Consider the following 19194-nt stretch of genomic DNA (forward strand, 5'->3'; position numbering starts at 1 on the left):
ACTTACCGCTACACACACTCTTGCTGATAACCACCTCCCTCAACTCAACGCCTTCCTCGGCCCCTCCTCTTATCCAATCCCCCCCAACACAGTCAACAGGTTTGAGAGCCGCGCCACTGGCCGCGGTGCTCACTTAGGGTACTGTGCCGGATCCCCCCCCCCCCCCCACACACACACACACGTGCAAGCCTTATGATGTTAAATTTGTCATGTTGCTTTCTGTGCAGAGGTGTTTTTTTGCACTTTCACACTGTGCATTTACACACAGTATGAGGATGCCTTTTTTTTTCCCTCCTCCCTCCCAATGTCATCCTTTCTCTGATCTGTTCTCACCAGCTGACTCATGTCTTATGTTATTTGTTTTGTCTGTGTCCTGATGGTTGTACTGTATTGCAGTTTGCAGCTGCACGTAGAGACATGGCGGTCTGATGAGGGTGAACTCTGACACTTTGGTCGTTATGATTATTATGTTTGGAGGAGGAAGGCGATGAGGAGGCATCACGATGCTGCAGCCAGATCCCCCCCCCCCCCCCCCCCAGAGGAGGATAATGACGCCAGCGTGTCCAACACGGTTCAGATGGAATGATTTATTCATAATCATGATAGCATAATAAAACAACGAACATTGAAAGCACTGACAGTTGAACCCAAAGTCTCTCACACACAGCATGCACCACGCCGCCCCCCGGGCCCCCCGGGGTCGCCCGGGGTCGTCCTCTTCTGTCCTCCAGTCCGTCAGTTCTTCCTTGTTCTTTCTTTTAATCCTTTAAATATATTTTGATATAAAAACAAGCCCACATATGATGAATCAACCATGTTTGTGAACTCTCACCTCTCACCCCCGTCTCCTCCTCGTGTTAATCCTGCCCCAACCCCCCCCCGAATCCAACCCCCCCCACGAATCCAACCCCCCCATCGCCCCGAATCCAACCCCCCCCCCCATCGCCCCAAATTCACCCCCCCCCCCATCGCCCCGAATCCAACCCCTGCCCACAGACCCGCTCACTTCCTGTTTACCTTCTCCTCGTTGAGGGGGGAAATAAAAGTCTCAAACTTGAGTTATGGTTCTGCATCAAAACGACGGCGTGCCTACGGCGTGTGCTACGCGTCGACGCGTAACACACGCCGTCACTGACGTCACCTCCTGGAAATTGTAGCTACGCGTGGAGGCGACGCAGACCCAACGCAGACAAGAGGGCTGTGATTGGTTTCCAGTTTGAAGCAGTCGTGAACTTTCAGCCTCTTTTCTTCGTGTGTGTGTGATTTTTTTTGTTTTGTTTTTTTGCACAATAGTTGTCCTTATCTCTTTGATTCACTGTGACCAGAAAAAGTCGGATAAACCATTCAGGAAAAGATCGCTAACTAGCGGTCGTGGGGGGAACTGCACCGTGACGAAATGGAGTGACGGAGAAGTCCGAAGGTTCACGACGGCGTCACGGTGACGGCGTCACGGTGACGGCGTGTGCTCTACGTTGGTTTGATGCAGAACCATGATTCAGGCTTTAAGTGGAGATGGTGGCGGTGGGGGAGGGGGGGGGGGGGTTACAGCAACAACAACAACAATAATAATAATAATAATAATAGTAATAATAATAATAATGATAACAAAATTAATAACCTCCCTGAAAAAAATAAAGCAATTAAAAAAAACAACAAAAAAAACCTTTTTAAAAAAGTGGTAAAAAAATGAAAGAGTCCGTGTGTCCGAGTGGGGGGGGACGTCTCTGCAGACGGGAGGCACTTTGGCGCCGCGCGACGGCCCGGCAGCCCGACAGCACGGCCGAGGGAAGGGCTGGAATGACGGCTGGGCTGAGAGGCGAGCAGAGACACAGGGCGCCACGGGGGGGAATGATGGAGGGATGGAGGGAGGAATAAAAACTAAAGAGAGAGAGCACCTGACAAACGTGGAGGAAAAGGCCAGCCCCCCCCTCCAGGTAATGCCATGTCTCAGGGAGGGGAGGAAGGTGGGGGGGCGGTAACTGAAGGCTGATTTACGGTTCCGCGTTACACCGACGCAGAGCCCGCGCCGCACAGCCTGCGCCGTACGGCCCTGCGTTGGTGCAACGCGGAACCAGAAATCAGGCTTAAGAAAAGCAGCTTGGACCAGGTGAGAGAGAGAGCAGGTGAGCGGTGGGTGGGCGGGGTCAGAAGGGGGGTGGGCGGGGCCATAAGGGGGGGGGGGGGGCAGTGGCCCATCAGGAGGAGACGAAGTTGTCTGGCAAAAGCTATACAACACAAACAGGAAAACAGTCCTAGTGTGGAAGCAGAGGACGGCTGGTGGACGCCTGCGGTGGGGGGGTCGGGGGTCGGGGGTCAGGGGTCAGGGGGGGGCACGGCGTCCCAGTCCCGGGTCAGCAGGAGGGGGGTGCAGCGGTCCAGCTCCGCGCCCCCGCCCCCCCAGCACCTCCTCTTCACAGGTACAGCTCCTTGGCTCTGATATGCTGCAGCTTCTCCCTCAGCATGCGGAAGGAGGGCCGCACGGCGGCGTCCAGGGTCCAGCACTGCTTCATCAGGTCGAACACCACCGGCGGGCAGCCGTCCGGGGCGTCCATCTTGTAGCCCTTCTCCACCCGGGGCACCACGTCCTTCAGCGGCTGCAGAACCAAACACACACACCAGCTCCCGTCAGTCGTTAGAACCAATAACTACCAAAACACGGAGAACCAAACACACACACCAGCTCCCGTCAGTCGTTAGAACCAATAACTACCAAAACACAGAGAACCAAACAAACACACACACACACACACCAGGGGCCTGTACTACGAAGTGGGATTTGGGGTTAGCGAGGTAACTTCAGGTTTAACCCTGGGTTTTCAGGACTACGACGGTGGTTCACTTCTTACCGGGGTACATCGCCATGGTAACTTATGCTGAACCGCTAACCTGCTCCGGAGCAGGTTATGTTCGAGATACAGATCGCCGGGTGTAAAAGCACCGCCCACTGACCAATCAGCTCTCTTGGAAAATGGCATGCCCTTTCGAAGAGAATCCAGTGGAGCTTGGTGCGCGGATCGTGAGAGGATCCCTCCGAAGAGAACGCGTATTCAGGGACCCTCCTGTCTTCTTCTTGTCATTTGTTTTTCTGTTTGCTGCAAGTAATGTCAATGCTATTTCATTGTGCTTTTGTATACTGATATCATCCTAAAACAGAGAGTGATAGAAACACTAAAGCCTTGTACTTGTTGTACTTCTAAGATATGAAAGTGAGCCTACTTACCGCTTTGAATTATGTTTTTATATTTATTTTTTATTTGCTCCCATGTGCGTTTTACTCCGCTGGGGTTGCAGCTGAAGGGATGAGGCTACAATTGTCATACACGCCATACGAATACATCTAAGCAACACATGCATTCAACAGAATAGACAACTGTAATTATAGTCAGATCTACTTATGCCCTAATGATGGGGCAGTGATGTTTATATCCCTATGAACTTACGCATTTATACAGTCAGCGATCTTTTGCCAGCTGTCTTTCCTGCATTTTGCAGCTGCAACTGTGTTGCTTTTTGCCTGTATTCTATGCCTATACTCATCATATTTCCGTCAAATTATTGTTTGCTCTTCGCTACTGAAATAAGCGGCTCTGACAGCGGACTTCTCCATGCTTGCGATTGGTCATGCGCTGAAAACACCGCCCCTTTTATGTGCACGCGCTCATATCCAGATTGGAGAAACCTGGGTTGATATACCGAGTTGATAACCGCCGTCGTGTGACCGCTTAGCGTGATTGCAATTGTCCCGCTTAGTGAATCTGGATAAGGAAAAGATATCCTGGGTATGTTGAACTTGCTTCGTAGTACAGGCACCAGCTCCCGTCAGTCAGAACAACTAATACAGGGTTCATACACTTTTTAACCAACACATTTCCATGACTTTACATGACCTCTAAAACCAGGCTCGCCACCCGTCCCTTGAAATACGGAATTGTTACGTAATTGGGAATTAAAAGTTGCGTTCCGTATTGAACCAATACGGCCTTATATTATGGTCTTATTTATTGATGTAATAATATACAGGTGAAGGTTGGAAAATGTGAATATATTGCAAAACTTCATTCGTAGTAAATTCAACTAAAAGGTTAAACAAATATATTATTTCCCACTACATTCAAAGTGAGAAATTTCAAGCCTTTATTTGTTATAATTTTGATGATTATGACTTACAGTTTATGAAAACCCCAAATAAAAAATCTCAAAGAATTTGAATATTTCATGAAATCAATAAACAATTTAATCATCAAAATTATAACAAATAAAGGTTTAACATATCTTGCTTTGCATGTAAGACTGTGAAACTATGTAATATATTAGTTTCACCTTTAAAGTTGAATTATTGAAATAAGTTAACTTTTACACCATATTCTTCACCTGTAGGTTTATATTCTACATGTGGGCTGATGTGGACATACGTAGCATAGGAAGCTATTTCAGTTGCTCTATGGTTGTCTGTCTGTACAGTCATGCAAGGTCAATGCTATTAAAGCACTTTAAATCAAAGCATTTTGTTTTTTCATATAAAATAAACACATTTCTATGCAGTTTAGAAGTTTTGGGGATGTCCCTTTTTTTTTGGCTCCTGCGCTGCTGAAATCGGGGCGCGAAATAAACTATGTAAAAAGTCACCACAGTGGAGATCTAATGGCAATTATGGTTTTATACAAAATAAACATGTGTTTAAACTAACACCGATATACCAGCAATATGTTGCAGTATATGTTTTATAGTAATCTAATATAACTAATAATAACTGTTGGATGCTACAGTCGGCACGTCACGTGTTTTCACACGTGACGTGCCGACTGTAGCATCCAACAGTTATTTGTTATTACTAAACTTTATCATTAACAGAGAAAAATAAATTCCATGACTTTTCCAAAACATTTGGGGTGAACTTATGTGTGAAATTTTAAGAAAACACAACCTTTCAACTTTTGAAAACTTTGTGAATTTTAGTAGTCTTAAACTGGTTTTTAAATGTTTATATAATCATGTTTCACCTCTGTTCTCTGAAGTGGTTATTAGGCATCAGAGCTCTGGTAGAGTAACCACACGGGCCTGCACCAATGGTGACTGTTGTATCCCAAAGTACAAGACCTCTTTTGGTGAGTCGGTTTTTTCTGTGAAGGGTGCAAAACTCTGGAATTCTTTACCGACTAATTTAAAATTAGAAACATGTGGCAATATTTTCAACAGAGGACTCAAACTATGGCTCAAGTCTAAACAACAGTGCCTACATGAATAGGTCAGGTCTGGTTCTGCTCTTGAATGTTGTCTTTGCTTTATATCTTATGTCATCCTCTAATTTTATTGTATATCTTATTGTATTGTATTTATATTATTTTTTTAAAAGCCTCCTGTGGACAAGTGTTGCAAATTAGCATGTATGCTAAAACACTCAAACAGTGCATTTGGTTTGTCCTATGTTATTGTGATGTCCATACCAAATAAAGAAATATAATAATAATAATAATAATAATAATAATAATAATAATAATAATAAAACTTTTCCAGGCCTTGAAAATGACATTAATGACAGGAGACCTGAGCTCAGTGCAGGGCCCTCCCGGGGTTGGTAGAGGATGGCAATGCCCAGGACTGTCACTTAGGTAGGAGCACGGGGTGGTAAAAATAGGAAAAAACCGGGATAAAAATATAAAAAAAAAAAAAAGAAAATGACATTTTCAAATTCCATGACTTTTCCAGGTTTTTTGGAAACGTAAGAACCTGCTAATAACCACCAAAACACGGGACTGTAAGAGGTGAAGCTAAATAATGAGTCACGCTGGGAGTACAGCCAGTTATTCTGAAGGAGACGGATGTAAACGTCCCTCCTGCAGGACTGAGACACACCGCCCCCTGCTGGCCGGGGGGAGCACTTACAATTCTAGGGTAAGGCACTCGCCCGAAGGAGTAAATCTCCCACAGGAGGATTCCATAACTCCAGACGTCCGACTTGGTGGAAAACCTCTGTGGGACAAAAGGAAAAGGCACAAATTCAGGGTTTTTTATTTACATCCAAGCATTTAAAAAATGATTAAGGACATCTTAAACCTTCCAGACGGAGTTACTACTACATTTTTTTTTACTACTACTGTCATTTTAGCAGAACCTTTATCCAAAGCGACTTACATCTGAGAGAACAAACACACCATTTCGCCCGGAGAGCAATTAGGGTTAATATAAGGCCTTGCTCAAGGGGCCCAAGGTGGTTCATCTGGGTTGCTGTTCCAGGGCTAGAGATGCACCGAGTAGGATTTTGAGGGACGATCACTGATCACTATCAAAGCAGTATCTGCTGATCCTGATATTGCAGATCACAGATCACAACGTGAAATCCATAAATTCATCAATGAGAGACGACTTAGACTCGTGTAGTTTTCTAGCTTTGCTTCAGGGGGGGACCGAGCTGCCGATGCACAAACGCCCGGCTCCTTCTAGGGCTGGTTTTAAAACTAATCTTAAAAACTAATTTTTATGCACTATTTTTCATTTCATTCTTTATTTCATTCAAAAAATAAAACAAACAATTCAATACAAATACAAATGTTCATAAATTGTGAATGAAAAGGGAGCAGAAAGAAGAAGAATCTTATCTGATCTGCCCCTTTTTCCAAGAAATAAATTCACAAATGAGATAAATTAAAAATTTAAAAAACAACAACTAAGTAAATAAAAAACTAAAATAAAATAAAATTACTGCCGTCTATGGGTATGTCAATCAAACTTAACTAACATATTTCATTATATTTACTTAACATACAGGCTTTAATTGTTCTTTTGAATGTAATGTTTGATTTGGATTCTTTGTTTTATTTATTCAATTGTTCCATAAACTGATTCCTTTCACAGAAACACAACGTTCCATCAATTTAGTCCTGAATCTTAGTTTTTTTTAAATCTCTAGCAATCACTAGAATTTAACTTGCCATGATTGTTGTATTTCATTTGTGTTTTATGTTTTACGTTGTCTGTTTTGTTTTTATTTTCCTTTTGCTTGTCCAGCACTTTAGTCAGCTGTTGTTTTTAATGTGCTTTAGAAATAAACTTGAACTTGCTGTGGTAATAATTATGTACAACATGTGCACCAACACAGACAACAGTCTGTGAACAGTTCCTGTGAAAAAGGCATCTTTTTTGCCAATTGTTCAAATCTTTATAATTATAATCTACAATTACCAGGTAATATTATGGAAACAACACACACTTTCTTTTACAGTCCAGTTTCACTTTAATTAATGGGTAAATATCAGGTAATTATTTCTGTACTTAATGAGGAAGTACCAGGTAATATTATGGAAACAACACACACTTTCTTTTACAGTCCAGTTTCACTTTAATTACTGAGTAAAAACCAGGTACAAATGTCTGTACTTATTGGGTAAATACTTAGGAAATAGAATTACTGGCCAAGTAACTACAAGGTAAGTACCTGGATTACCAGGTAAAACATGGTAACTATCAGGTTAATTACAAGGTCAATAGAGTCATTTACACCCTCGGGGGAACATGCACCAATCCATTGATAATACATAAATCAATAATGAATGGGTAAATACCCGGTAGTTATCCATGAACTGTATAGTAAATACAAGGTAACTACATGGTCATTGAAGTGTAATTAGCTGGTAACTACCTCAAATATAGGTTATCATTTCCTGGTAGTTTGCAGAAAAATACTTAGTAATTACCTGGTACTTACTTAGAAATAATTCATGTAATTTCAGAGTAATTACATGGTAAATTGACTGGTAGTTACCAATATTAACCTAGTAAATACCTGTAATTTCCCTCATAGTTCCCATCTAATGTCTTTGTAATTACCTAGTAATGTTTAGTTTAAACAACCAGGTAGTTACCATGTTATTACATGGTAAATACACATGATTACATGGTACAAGAAAATACCTAATAATTACCTAGTACTTACTGGGTAAATTACCCGGTAGTTACCATGTAATTACCTTGTAAATACAAGGTACTACTAGATAATTACAGTGTAATACCATGGTATTACCTGTTATTACTGTACTGTAAAAGAAAGGGTTAGCAGTGTTGATGTTTTCTAGAGACGGTCACGCCCCCGTAGGAGAACTGGGTCTGATGTGGGAACGCACGCGCTGGCGGAGGTTTGTTGTCGTAAACGTCATCGTATCGGCTGCTTTGAACTATTGTTTTGAACTCCGATCTAAACCGATAGGGGTTTTATCGCAGATCCCGATTGGTTGCTGATCGATCGGTGCATCGCCAAGTTAAACCATGGATCTATTAAAAAACTGGATCGGACGTCAAAAATGGCCGCCCATTCATTTCAATGCATTCTGCTCAGCCAGCGCATAAGCCGAAAAAATCTCTGACTTCCGGGTTTACTTCCGCATACAGCGGCCCATAGAGCATGCTCAGTTGAGTCACCTCCCATGATGCTCTGGGGCCTCCCATCATGCCCCGGGGCAATGACGCGAGTATTAATATAATATGTATTAATATAATATCTTAATTAATGTATATTATTACATGTATAGTATTACATATATTATTAATGTATTAATATAATATAATTACATAATATATATTAATATAAACATCCGTGGAGTGCACAAACACGGCTGTGACGTCAGCCGTGACGTCTCGCCCAGAAAGAGACTTTTCTTTGACTTTTCTGGCCGTTATAAAACATTTTTGACGGATATAAAGTCCATGACTTAAAAATATAGAATACAAAGATTAGTAATAGCCGGTGATTCCAGCTGGAGGTGTCCTGTGAACAGTTTTAGAGGCTTCTCTTTTACTATTGCGGTCTATGGGAAAAAAGCTTTCTGGGCCGCATGGGATTTTCTGTTGCAGTACCGCGGCTGGACACTGGGGGAAACCGGCGTGCTGCTGAGTGCGAGACCCGGGGGCTGAGTTAAACTGGAGCAGTCGTCTTTCATTCGGAGGAAATCCCCTTCCTCTTCCTTTCCCCCTCACCTTCTCCCGTATGGCCTCGGGGACCCCCCCCCCCCAGAACGACCCGGTTCTCCCCTCACCTTCTCCCGGATGGCCTCGGGGACCCCCCCCTAAAACGACCCTCACCTTCTCCCGTATGGCCTCGGGGAACCCCCCCCCCCCCCCTAAAACGACCCGGTTCTCCCCCTCACCTTCTCCCGTATGCCCCCCCCCCCCCCCCCCCCCAGAACGACCCTCACTCTCCCCCTCACCTTCTCCCGTATGGCCTCGGGGAACCCCCCCCCCAGAACGACCCGGTTCTCCCCTCACCTTCTCCCGTATGGCCTCGGGGAACCCCCCCCCCCAGAACGACCCGGTTCTCCCCTCACCTTCTCCCGGATGGCCTCGGGGACCCCCCCCTAAAACGACCCTCACCTTCTCCCGTATGGCCTCGGGGAACCCCCCCCCCCCCCTAAAACGACCCGGTTCTCCCCCTCACCTTCTCCCGTATGCCCCCCCCCCCCCCCCCCCCAGAACGACCCTCACTCTCCCCCTCACCTTCTCCCGTATGGCCTCGGGGGACCCTCCCCCCTAAAACGACCCGGTTCTCCCCTCACCTTCTCCCGTATGGCCTCGGGGGACCCCCCCCCCCAGGACGACCCGGTTCTCCCCTCACCTTCTCCCGTATGGCCTCGGGGAACCCCCCCCCAGAACGACCCGGTTCTCCCCCTCACTCTCCCCCTCACCTTCTCCCGGATGGCCTCGGGGAACCCCCCCCAGAACGACCCTCACTCTCCCCCTCACCTTCTCCCGTATGGCCTCGGGGGACGTCCACTTGACGGGCAGCTTGGCCGTGTCCTGTATGGACGACGCCTCCTTGGTGAGGCCGAAGTCGCTGACCTTGGCGATGTTGTCGTCGGACACCAGCACGTTCCGCGCCGCCAGGTCTCGGTGGACGAAGTTGTTGTTCTCCAGGTATTCCATGGCCTCGCACACGTCGCTGGGGAGGAGAGGGTTAATATTACTGATCATGGTTTACAGCTTAAGAAAACTCAAATATCCTATCTCAAAAAATTCGAATATTCTGGGAATCTTAATCTTAAACTGTAAACCATAATCAGCAATATTAAAATAATAAAGGGCTTGTAATATTTCAGTTGATTTATAATGAATCCAGAATGGATGACATTTTTGTTTTTTTAATTGCATTACAGAAAAATAAAGAACTTTATCACAATATTCTAATTTTCTGAGACAGTCCTGTATGTATTTTTTAGAAAAGAAAAAGATCCTCTGACATTTATAAAATAGATTATTTTACTCAAATGTGACCGAGACCTTTATCCACCTAAACTACATGACCTTCTTTTACTCTTTACAAGTGTAATTTGTTGTATTTTAATAAGGAATCTTGCACCCGTTTGCATCGTTGAAGTTACTGCAGGAAACTGTTGATACAAACGTAACACGATCTGCATCTTTATAATTATGACCCCTAGTTTCAGCGGGCATAGACCCTCCACTTCGTTAAAATGCTTTTATTGTGAAATATTTGCAGAAAGCTGTTGGAGGAAATCTCATTACCTTCCAATGTCCAAGTTAGCGCTTGAAATTATAATAATGTAAAAAAACTAAAAAAAACAAAGAAGAAAATGATAAGCACAGAAATACATTTCATAATGTTGAGAGGATACTGCATAAATATCCTTTTTGTTAGATTTTCATACCAAGGAGCTGCTGCTGATTTAGGATTTTTTATTTTGTTCTGGAAAAAGCAGTTTCTGCCAAATCCCCCCCCAACTTGAACTTTGTGGAGAAACCACTAAGAGTCACTAAGAGACAGTCCTGCTGTCAGGAAACGGCTTTAAAAAGGTAAAAACTAAAGAACTGATGGATTCCTCTTTTTCTTCTCCTCTTTCATAAGTTCAGCTACAGTAAGTGTCACAGTTTCCTCTGTGAAGGAAGTATTAGAACAGCTTCACTTGCAGGATGTTTAATGTTTGCACTCGTTTGTCAAAAGCCCCAGAATGAGTTCAATAAGAGATCAAGAAGATAAATTAATGTTTGAACGCTCCTGACTCGCAGCCACAGTAAAAGCATCTATCAAAGACAATAACTCTTTATATCCTGACGTCTGAAGAGCTCGTTGTGGTGATTAAACACCGGTGTTTTGTGCAGAGGGGATGAAGAGGGATGGAGAGGACTCACAGGGAGAACTTGAGTAAGCAGTCGCCGCCGAGAACGGTCCGCCCTCTGGAGCGCAGGTAGTCCACGAGGCTGCCCTGCAACACGGGAAAAACACTCAGTCCAGAGTAATCAGAGTACTCAGGTCAACAATAGAGGGTCTGCATTGACGTCACTTTCCCACTGGACCAGCCCCCGTACTCTCACTGAGTGGCAGAAACATCAGCAAAAACAGCCGTAACTAGTGTGTTAGACGGGATAACAGCTGATTATCTGCTTAAATTAAAGGCAGTTGGACTTGACAGTAGGGCTGGGCGATATGGCAAAAAAAGTGATCACGATTTTTTTTCCCATATTGAATGATCTCGATTTTTAATCACGATTTTTTAAATCAGAAGATCCCCCCTCCCTTCTGGAATAAAATAGAAAGAAACCAGAGATTAGTTTTTTTTTATTAACAAATAAAGCAAATAGCATGTTTTAACAAGAATCCAGAATGCTACCAGTGGTACCCACCGAAAAAACTAGGGATGCACCGAAATGAAAATTTGAGGCCGAAACTGAAGCGGAATAAAATTTAAAGACTTGGCTGAATACTGAGTACTGAATAGCCTACGGAATGCGGTTGTTCACAGTTTTTCATTTATTTTGCCATTTTTTTCACAGTTGCATAGATAAAATTGCAATGACATTATTAACAACAAAAACAAGTAAACTAATGAGTTGAGCCACTGTCAAGCAGCTGGCGATGCGGTTGCTTAAATTGACCAAAAGGTGGCTCTCTAACATCACAGTTTGTGTACTGTGCGTGACTCTGACGCTGGTTGGTAATTAAGGAGTTAAAACTCACTCGCCACTTACAGGACTCAGTAGCCAGCAGAAACGGCAGTTTTATTACATTTATTAACTGTAGTACCGCTATTATGAGAGGTTATTTCTCACAGTATTAGCCTAAAGGGACTTGAGGCTGATTTATGGTCCCGCGTTACACCAACGCAGAGCCTACGGCGTCATCTGGTGAGCTCTGCTTGTTGCCTCCGCGCTCCGACACATTCACTCCGCTGAGCGCGCACACACGCACGCACGCACACACACACCCATGTCGGGGCCGCGGAGTTTCTGAAGTCGGCGGTGATCAGAGTAATTTGTGGTACAAGCAGAGCGAATCACAACTTTAATGAGTGCGGTTCGAATACACAATACATCCATCACGAAGGGCATTTTGTGAATCCATCACACCCTCCTCCTGTACGCTCGGAAGAAGTTGTCCGGCGAAATAAATAAATAAATAACCGCTAACCGTGAGTCCCGGTCGGCTCGAAGCTAAGCTAACGCTAGCCTGCGGTTGTTGTCTTGTAGTTTTATTCTCTCTGGTCACGCTTGCTCCCACCAGTGCAGGGGAGGCAGATGTGACTACTTTACTGCCTATGGTCATGCAACTTGCCGCGGCATGTCATGCATGATCAATTAATGCAGACAGCGCGGTGCCAGGAAAGCGGGTTGTGATTGGTTCTCGTGCACTTTGCTGCAGCATGTTTTGCACGTGATCGAGAAAGTAGACCCACAGCTGATCACCGTGATCGAACTAAATTTGATCGCGATCACAAATCGAGATCGTATAATTGCCCAGCCCTACTTGACAGTGACCCGTACAGTTACCCCAAGAACCAGTGGTCCATGGACATTAATATTTGGTACAGTTACCAAGAACCAGTGGTCCATGGACATTAATATTTGGTACAGTTACCCCAAGAACCAGTGGTCCATGGACATTAATATTTGGTACAGTTACCAAGAACCAGTGGTCCATGGACATTAATATTTGGTACAGTTACCAAGAACCAGTGGTCCATGGACATTAATATTTGGTACAGTTACCAAGAACCAGTGGTCCATGTACATTAATATTTGGTACAGTTACCAAGAACCAGTGGTCCATGGACATTAATATTTGGTACAGTTACCAAGAACCAGTGGTCCATGGACATTAATATTTGGTACAGTTACCAAGAACCAGTGGTCCATGGACATTAATATTTGGTACAGTTACCAAGAACCAGTGGTCCATGGATATTAATATTTGGTACAGTTACCAAGAACCAGTGGTCCATGGACATTAATATTTGGTACAGTTACCAAGAACCAGTGGTCCATGGACATTAATATTTGGTACAGTTACCCCAAGAACCAGTGGTCCATGGACATTAATATTTGGTACAGTTACCAAGAACCAGTGGTCCATGGACATTAATATTTGGTACAGTTACCAAGAACCAGTGGTCCATGGACATTAATATTTGGTACAGTTACCAAGAACCAGTGGTCCATGTACATTAATATTTGGTACAGTTACCAAGAACCAGTGGTCCATGGACATTAATATTTGGTACAGTTACCAAGAACCAGTGGTCCATGGACATTAATATTTGGTACAGTTACCAAGAACCAGTGGTCCATGGACATTAATATTTGGTACAGTTACCAAGAACCAGTGGTCCATGGATATTAATATTTGGTACAGTTACCAAGAACCAGTGGTCCATGGACATTAATATTTGGTACAGTTACCAAGAACCAGTGGTCCATGGACATTAATATTTGGCCACGAATCCAGTTTCCTGATATTTATTTGTACTTAATTTCTACGCCGGGGAAATACACGAAGCAAAGCTTGAAGGCTTACAAAAGTCTTGACGCTTGGTCCGACTTCAAGGCAGGATTTGTTGTAGAAATTAAAGTGATGAGGACACTAGAGTTGTCCCGATCCGATCACGTGATCGGAAATCGGGGCCGATCACGTGATTGCAGACTCGATCCGGACTCGGACGTTATGAGCCGATCAGGAATCGGATATATATACCCAGGTAAAAAAGTAATATACTTTAATGTACTAAAAATGTACTTAATTTTCTGAAAGTACATTTCCAGCACATTTTGACTTAATGTGTTAAAATAAAGTAAACCAAAAATATATTATAAATGTATTAATTACAAATGTATTATTCCCTCAGTAGTACTTAAGTTTACTTAGATAAAGTACACTACTTTGTACTAATACTTAAATTCATATTAAGTATATTCATATAAAATATACTAACATTGAAATATATATAAGTGTTTTATTAGTATATTAATTTATTATGTACTTTGAATGCCTTAAATATAAGTTTAATTTTAGTATATTTGCATCTACTTTTATTAAGTGCACTTTTAGCAACCTTTTTATAAGTTTACTTTTATAACATTTTTTTTCATATCATTGTTAGTATAGTAGTGTTAAAGTGCACTTAAAATAAGTGTATTAATAATTAAAAACTACTTCAGTGGTAAATTAGTGTATTCTTCATAAGTACACTATAAACCAGAACAAATTCATCAGTATTTAGCCACTTCTTTTAGTGTGCTTAGATCAGTTTAAAAGCATGTAGAATAACAGTTAATTTCTTTAGCTGACCCTTTCTCTTCAACCTTTTAAAATATTGTATTTTACTAGCAAAATGCAACATTGCTGTTATGTAATAATACCTTTTCTAATTGAAAAAATATCCTTACATTTCTATTTCAATTTTAAAATGTTAGCAATTAGTGATACAAAGTACATTTGGATTACTTCAACACCACCGTTGTTTTTATGCAATACTTAAAAATCCATCCATCTATTCTTCAAATTTAATGGTGAATTATGAATAAACATGAACAGCAACAACATAGAGCACCTTTCAATTGACCATATGCTTTTATATAATGCAGTAGTCACCAGTATTTCTAATTTAAAAAAACAGTACAACCTTGTGTATTTCTTATCATCACATGGAAAGTACATATTCCAAAGCTTGGATTGTTTCACTTACATTTTACAGCAATCAAAAAACACATAACATAACTGAAAAATTAAGTCTTTGATTTTGCATGAAAACAGTTTGTTAAAGTTCAACATTTTGAGGCCAGGTACAGTGCCTTGAAAAAGTATTCACCCCTATGATTTTGTTTGTATTTTGTTATACCACAACTGTTAGACTATTACTATTACCATTTTTGTTTTAAGGCACACCAAGAATACACACTGATATGTAATCCCTATTTTTTACAATTTGGCAGTGAAAATTTGCATGTGGTGCATTTTTCACATTTTTCAAATTGACCCTGAAGTACTCGCGGCTGCGCTGCCGCTGATTGGTTTCCCCCGAATGCAACCTGCTTGAATGAAGCTGAAGAAAACGTCGTCATAGTCGACTTACAATGGCGCAATTCAAGTTCGGGATGTTTTATTTTAGGGACAACACAATTCACGTCGAAAGTACTGACATTGTGACACCTCAGTACAGACAGCAGCTTGTTCAGGTATTAAAAACGGCCGGACCTGTCGAGTGAAGACGGATGGATACAGGTATGCTGGCCGACCAGGAAAGCACCTAAAAACAAGGAGGCCGCAAAACCGCTCCTACTCGGAGGTTTGTACTGCTCGTGCATGGTGTGAAGTATTTTATGAATGAATATTATTTCTACAATGACTAAACAAGTTAATAGGCAAAGCTATCATTCACATGCTGCATTAGCTAATAACTAGCTAGCTAGCTGTTGGCGACAGCTAATGCGTCAATTAGTGCAAACATTTGTGAGCATGCTGTGTGGAGCATGTTTAGCAAAAGTTTTGTGTGGTGCTAACCATAAATGGACAATTGCCACAATGTAAAGAAAAGAACAAGAACAAAATTGTTTGTACAAATTTGTTCTGCTAGCACTTGCCAGCCACCAAGTGTTAGTGATTATTTGATAAAGAATTTGCCAGTGGCTCATGCTAATGATTGTTAATGTTAACCTTGTATGTAATTTCAATTTTTATGTAACTGTGTTTATAAAAAAGACTTAAAGTGACTTGTGTATCATATTAGATTGACCGTGGTGCATTTCACGAGACATACAAAATATCTAAAATATTGAGCAAAAGAGGGAAAAAACCTGGTTTTGACAGTTTGTCTGATGTATGGTTGTGGTTACAGACAACTACAAGGAGTTGATGGAAAGAAAAGAAGCCTTCTTCAAGGATGAAGACATCTGGCACATGGCAGTTGCAAGGAGAAGGTCCTCACCTTGTACCACAACATATGACGGAAGCAAACCAAAGGTTATTTTTGTTGCTTGTGTTGGTAGTTTATTTAGAAAATATACTTAGATTAAAACACCTGTAGGTTCAAAATGCTGCTCCATTTCTTATACTTACCAGTCTTGATTCACTGAAATCCCTATTTGTAGGTTGGTTATGCTTTTAATATTGTCTCGTCATCTTGTTTATGAAAAATGATATGAAGTGAATGTCACCCACTGAATAATTTTTGTCTGAAACTATAGAACTTGAGTGATGAATTAATCTGTTTGAATATCCCAAAATGCACTACAGTAGCTAGTAAAACATTTTGTTTCTCCTGCTGGCTGCAAAGATGAAAGGGAAGAAGAGTGGCATGTCATACACATAAAATCCTTAATGAATTTATGACACTGTAATACTATGATGTTTTATATTTGAATTGTTTTTCTAAAAAATCTGTGGTATAGTTCATATGTTGTTGTCGTCATATAATACATTCTTTCTCTTCAGTACAGAAAAAAAGAATTACTGCAACTTCCAGTCTCACTTCAGATGAAGATGAAACACAGATTGACCCATCACAAGTTCTTCAAACAAATGTAAGTATTTACAGGAATAAGGGAATATTGTGGGAGGATAAGACACATTTTTCATTATAAGTTTAAGTCTATTTTTCCTTATTATCATTTTGTTTTTCTGCCTCCACCCTTGCCTTGGCCATAGCCAGAAGCAACATGTTTCAGGTTTTCCTCGTGTATGTAAGCCCCCTTCTTGCTAATGTGATAACTTTGGAAAAGCATGATTTGTAATACCATTTTATTTGTCCTTTTCTATTTTACAGATACAGTTATTGCTGAATTTCCAGGAACAACTGTCTGATGTGAGAGCAGTGATTCGGAGAAAATGCAACAATGAGAATTTTGTGACCAAAAAGAAACAGTAAGCAGTAACATCAGTAACTGATTGTAATAGTTTTTGTTTGTTTATTCTTTGGTGGACATCCATTTTGAGTTTACACAAACTGTGTCAATGTTTCAAAAGTCAGTTTAATGTTCATTTCTGTCATTACTAGCTTCTCTGCGGTGCACAGCTAGCACATCTATTGTTTCTTCTGAAGCTCAAGCTGTTCAGGTCTCTGTAAAATTTGTTGATAAACTTTTTTCTTTTTTTTTTGTGAACTTAATATTACTAAAAATAATTATCTGGGGTCAAATGATCCAAATTTGAAAAAAAATGTTACGATGAAGAGAAACTGTTTGAAAATGTTGTTTAGATGTACTGTACCAACACTACACTTTACATATTTAAGTTGTACTTAAATGTACTTGATTTATGCACATTTTTCCTGCAATGCCGTGCATGTTAAAAATAAACTTTTTTTCTACTCCAAGTATGTTCTAATTATTTTTTATGTTTACTTAAAAGTCATTCCAAATTCAAATTAATTATGAAAAAATTGTACTTTCTGTGTACTATTGAAGTGTATTTTAATGAAGTACATCTAGTATACTTCCTGCGCACATAATTAGTGTACTCACAGTGTACTATTTTCGATGTGCTAACAATGTACTTAGTATACTAATGATATATCATTAGTGCTACTTAAGACATACTGAAGTACAACTTAGTGTACTTATCTGTACTATTTTGAGACACCATTAAGATGAAATATAATATACTTAAGTACAACTTTTTAATTTTTATTAAATTTTTGTAAATATATTTAAAATGCAATGGCAACACATTATGATTAAATTAGAAATACATTTCCACTCACTCATCACTCATCTTCTCCCGCTTATCCGTTACCGGGTCGCGGGGGCAGCAGCCTCAGCAGGGATGCCCAGACTTCCCTCACCCCAGACACTTCCTCCAGCTCTTCCGGGGGGAGTCCGAGGCGTTCCCAGGCCAGCCGAGAGACATAGTCTCTCCAGCGTGTCCTGGGTCTTCCCCGGGGTCTCCTCCCGGTGGGACATGCCTGGAACACCTCCCTAGGGAGGCGTCCAGGAGGCATCCGGTACAGATGCCCAAGCCACCTCAGCTGACTCCTCTCAATGTGGAGGAGTAGCGGCTCGACTCCGAGCTCCTCCCGGGTGACCGAACTCCTCACCCTATCTCTAAGGGAGCGTCCAGCCACCCTGCGGAGGAAACTCATCTCGGCCGCTTGTATCCGCGATCTTGTCCTTTCGGTCACTACCCAAAGTTCATGACCATAGGTGAGGGTAGGTGCGTAGATTGACCGGTAAATCGAGAGCTTCGCCTTTCGACTCAGCTCCCTCTTTACCACGACGGTCCAGTACATCGACCGCATTACTGCGGACGCTGCACCGATCCGCCTGTCAATCTCACGCTCCATTGTTCCCTCACTCGTGAACAAGATCCCGAGATACTTGAACTCCTCCACCTGAGGCAGGACTTCTCCACCCACCCGGAGAAGGCATGCCACCCTTTTCCGGTCGAGAACCATGGCCTCGGTCTTGGAGGTGCTGATTCTCATCCCTGCCGCGTCGCACTCGGCCGCAAACCGCCCCAGCACATGCTGGAGGTCCCGGTCTGATGAGGCCAACAGGACAACATCATCTGCAAAAAGCAGAGATGAAATCCTGAGGTTCCCAAACCGGATCCCCTCCGGCCCCTGGCTGCGCCTAGAAATCCTGTCCATAAAAATTATGAACAGGACCGGTGACAAAGGGCAGCCCTGCCGGAGTCCAACATGCACCGGGAACAAGTCTGACTTACTGCCGGCAATGCGAACCAGACTCCTGCTCCGATCATACAGAGACCGGACAGCCCTCAGTAGAGGGCCCCGGACTCCATACTCACTCAGCACCCCCCACAGAATGGCACGAGGGACACGGTCAAATGCCTTCTCCAGATCCACAAAACACATGTAGACTGGTTGGGCAAATTCCCATGAACCCTCGAGCACCCTGCGGAGGGTATAGAGCTGGTCCAGTGTTCCACGACCGGGACGAAAACCGCATTGTTCCTCCTGAATC

The 19194-nt window shown here is 42.4% G+C and overlaps 1 protein-coding gene and 1 long non-coding RNA gene across 2 annotated transcripts in view; one reads left to right on the forward strand and one right to left on the reverse strand.

The window, feature by feature from the left end:
- Nucleotides 1-965: 965 nt before the first annotated feature.
- The window catches only part of LOC133418341 (tyrosine-protein kinase CSK), a 112650-nt gene continuing 94421 nt past the window's right edge, over nucleotides 966-19194 (reverse strand). The window contains exons 10-13 of the mRNA XM_061706936.1: nucleotides 11134-11207; nucleotides 9730-9925; nucleotides 5884-5970; nucleotides 966-2594 (exon numbers count right to left, since the gene is read on the reverse strand). Of these exons, the coding sequence (XP_061562920.1) occupies nucleotides 2412-2594; nucleotides 5884-5970; nucleotides 9730-9925; nucleotides 11134-11207 (540 nt within the window). The 3' untranslated portion in view covers nucleotides 966-2411. The remainder of the gene's footprint in view (nucleotides 2595-5883; nucleotides 5971-9729; nucleotides 9926-11133; nucleotides 11208-19194) is intronic.
- Nucleotides 15439-17121, forward strand: LOC133421875 (uncharacterized). The gene is made up of 4 exons (XR_009770704.1): nucleotides 15439-15560; nucleotides 16110-16234; nucleotides 16711-16794; nucleotides 17037-17121. It is a non-coding gene; the product is annotated as an uncharacterized LOC133421875 (long non-coding RNA).

Source organism: Cololabis saira, chromosome 2, assembly GCF_033807715.1.
Source record: "Cololabis saira isolate AMF1-May2022 chromosome 2, fColSai1.1, whole genome shotgun sequence".
Taxonomy (NCBI): domain Eukaryota; kingdom Metazoa; phylum Chordata; class Actinopteri; order Beloniformes; family Belonidae; genus Cololabis; species Cololabis saira.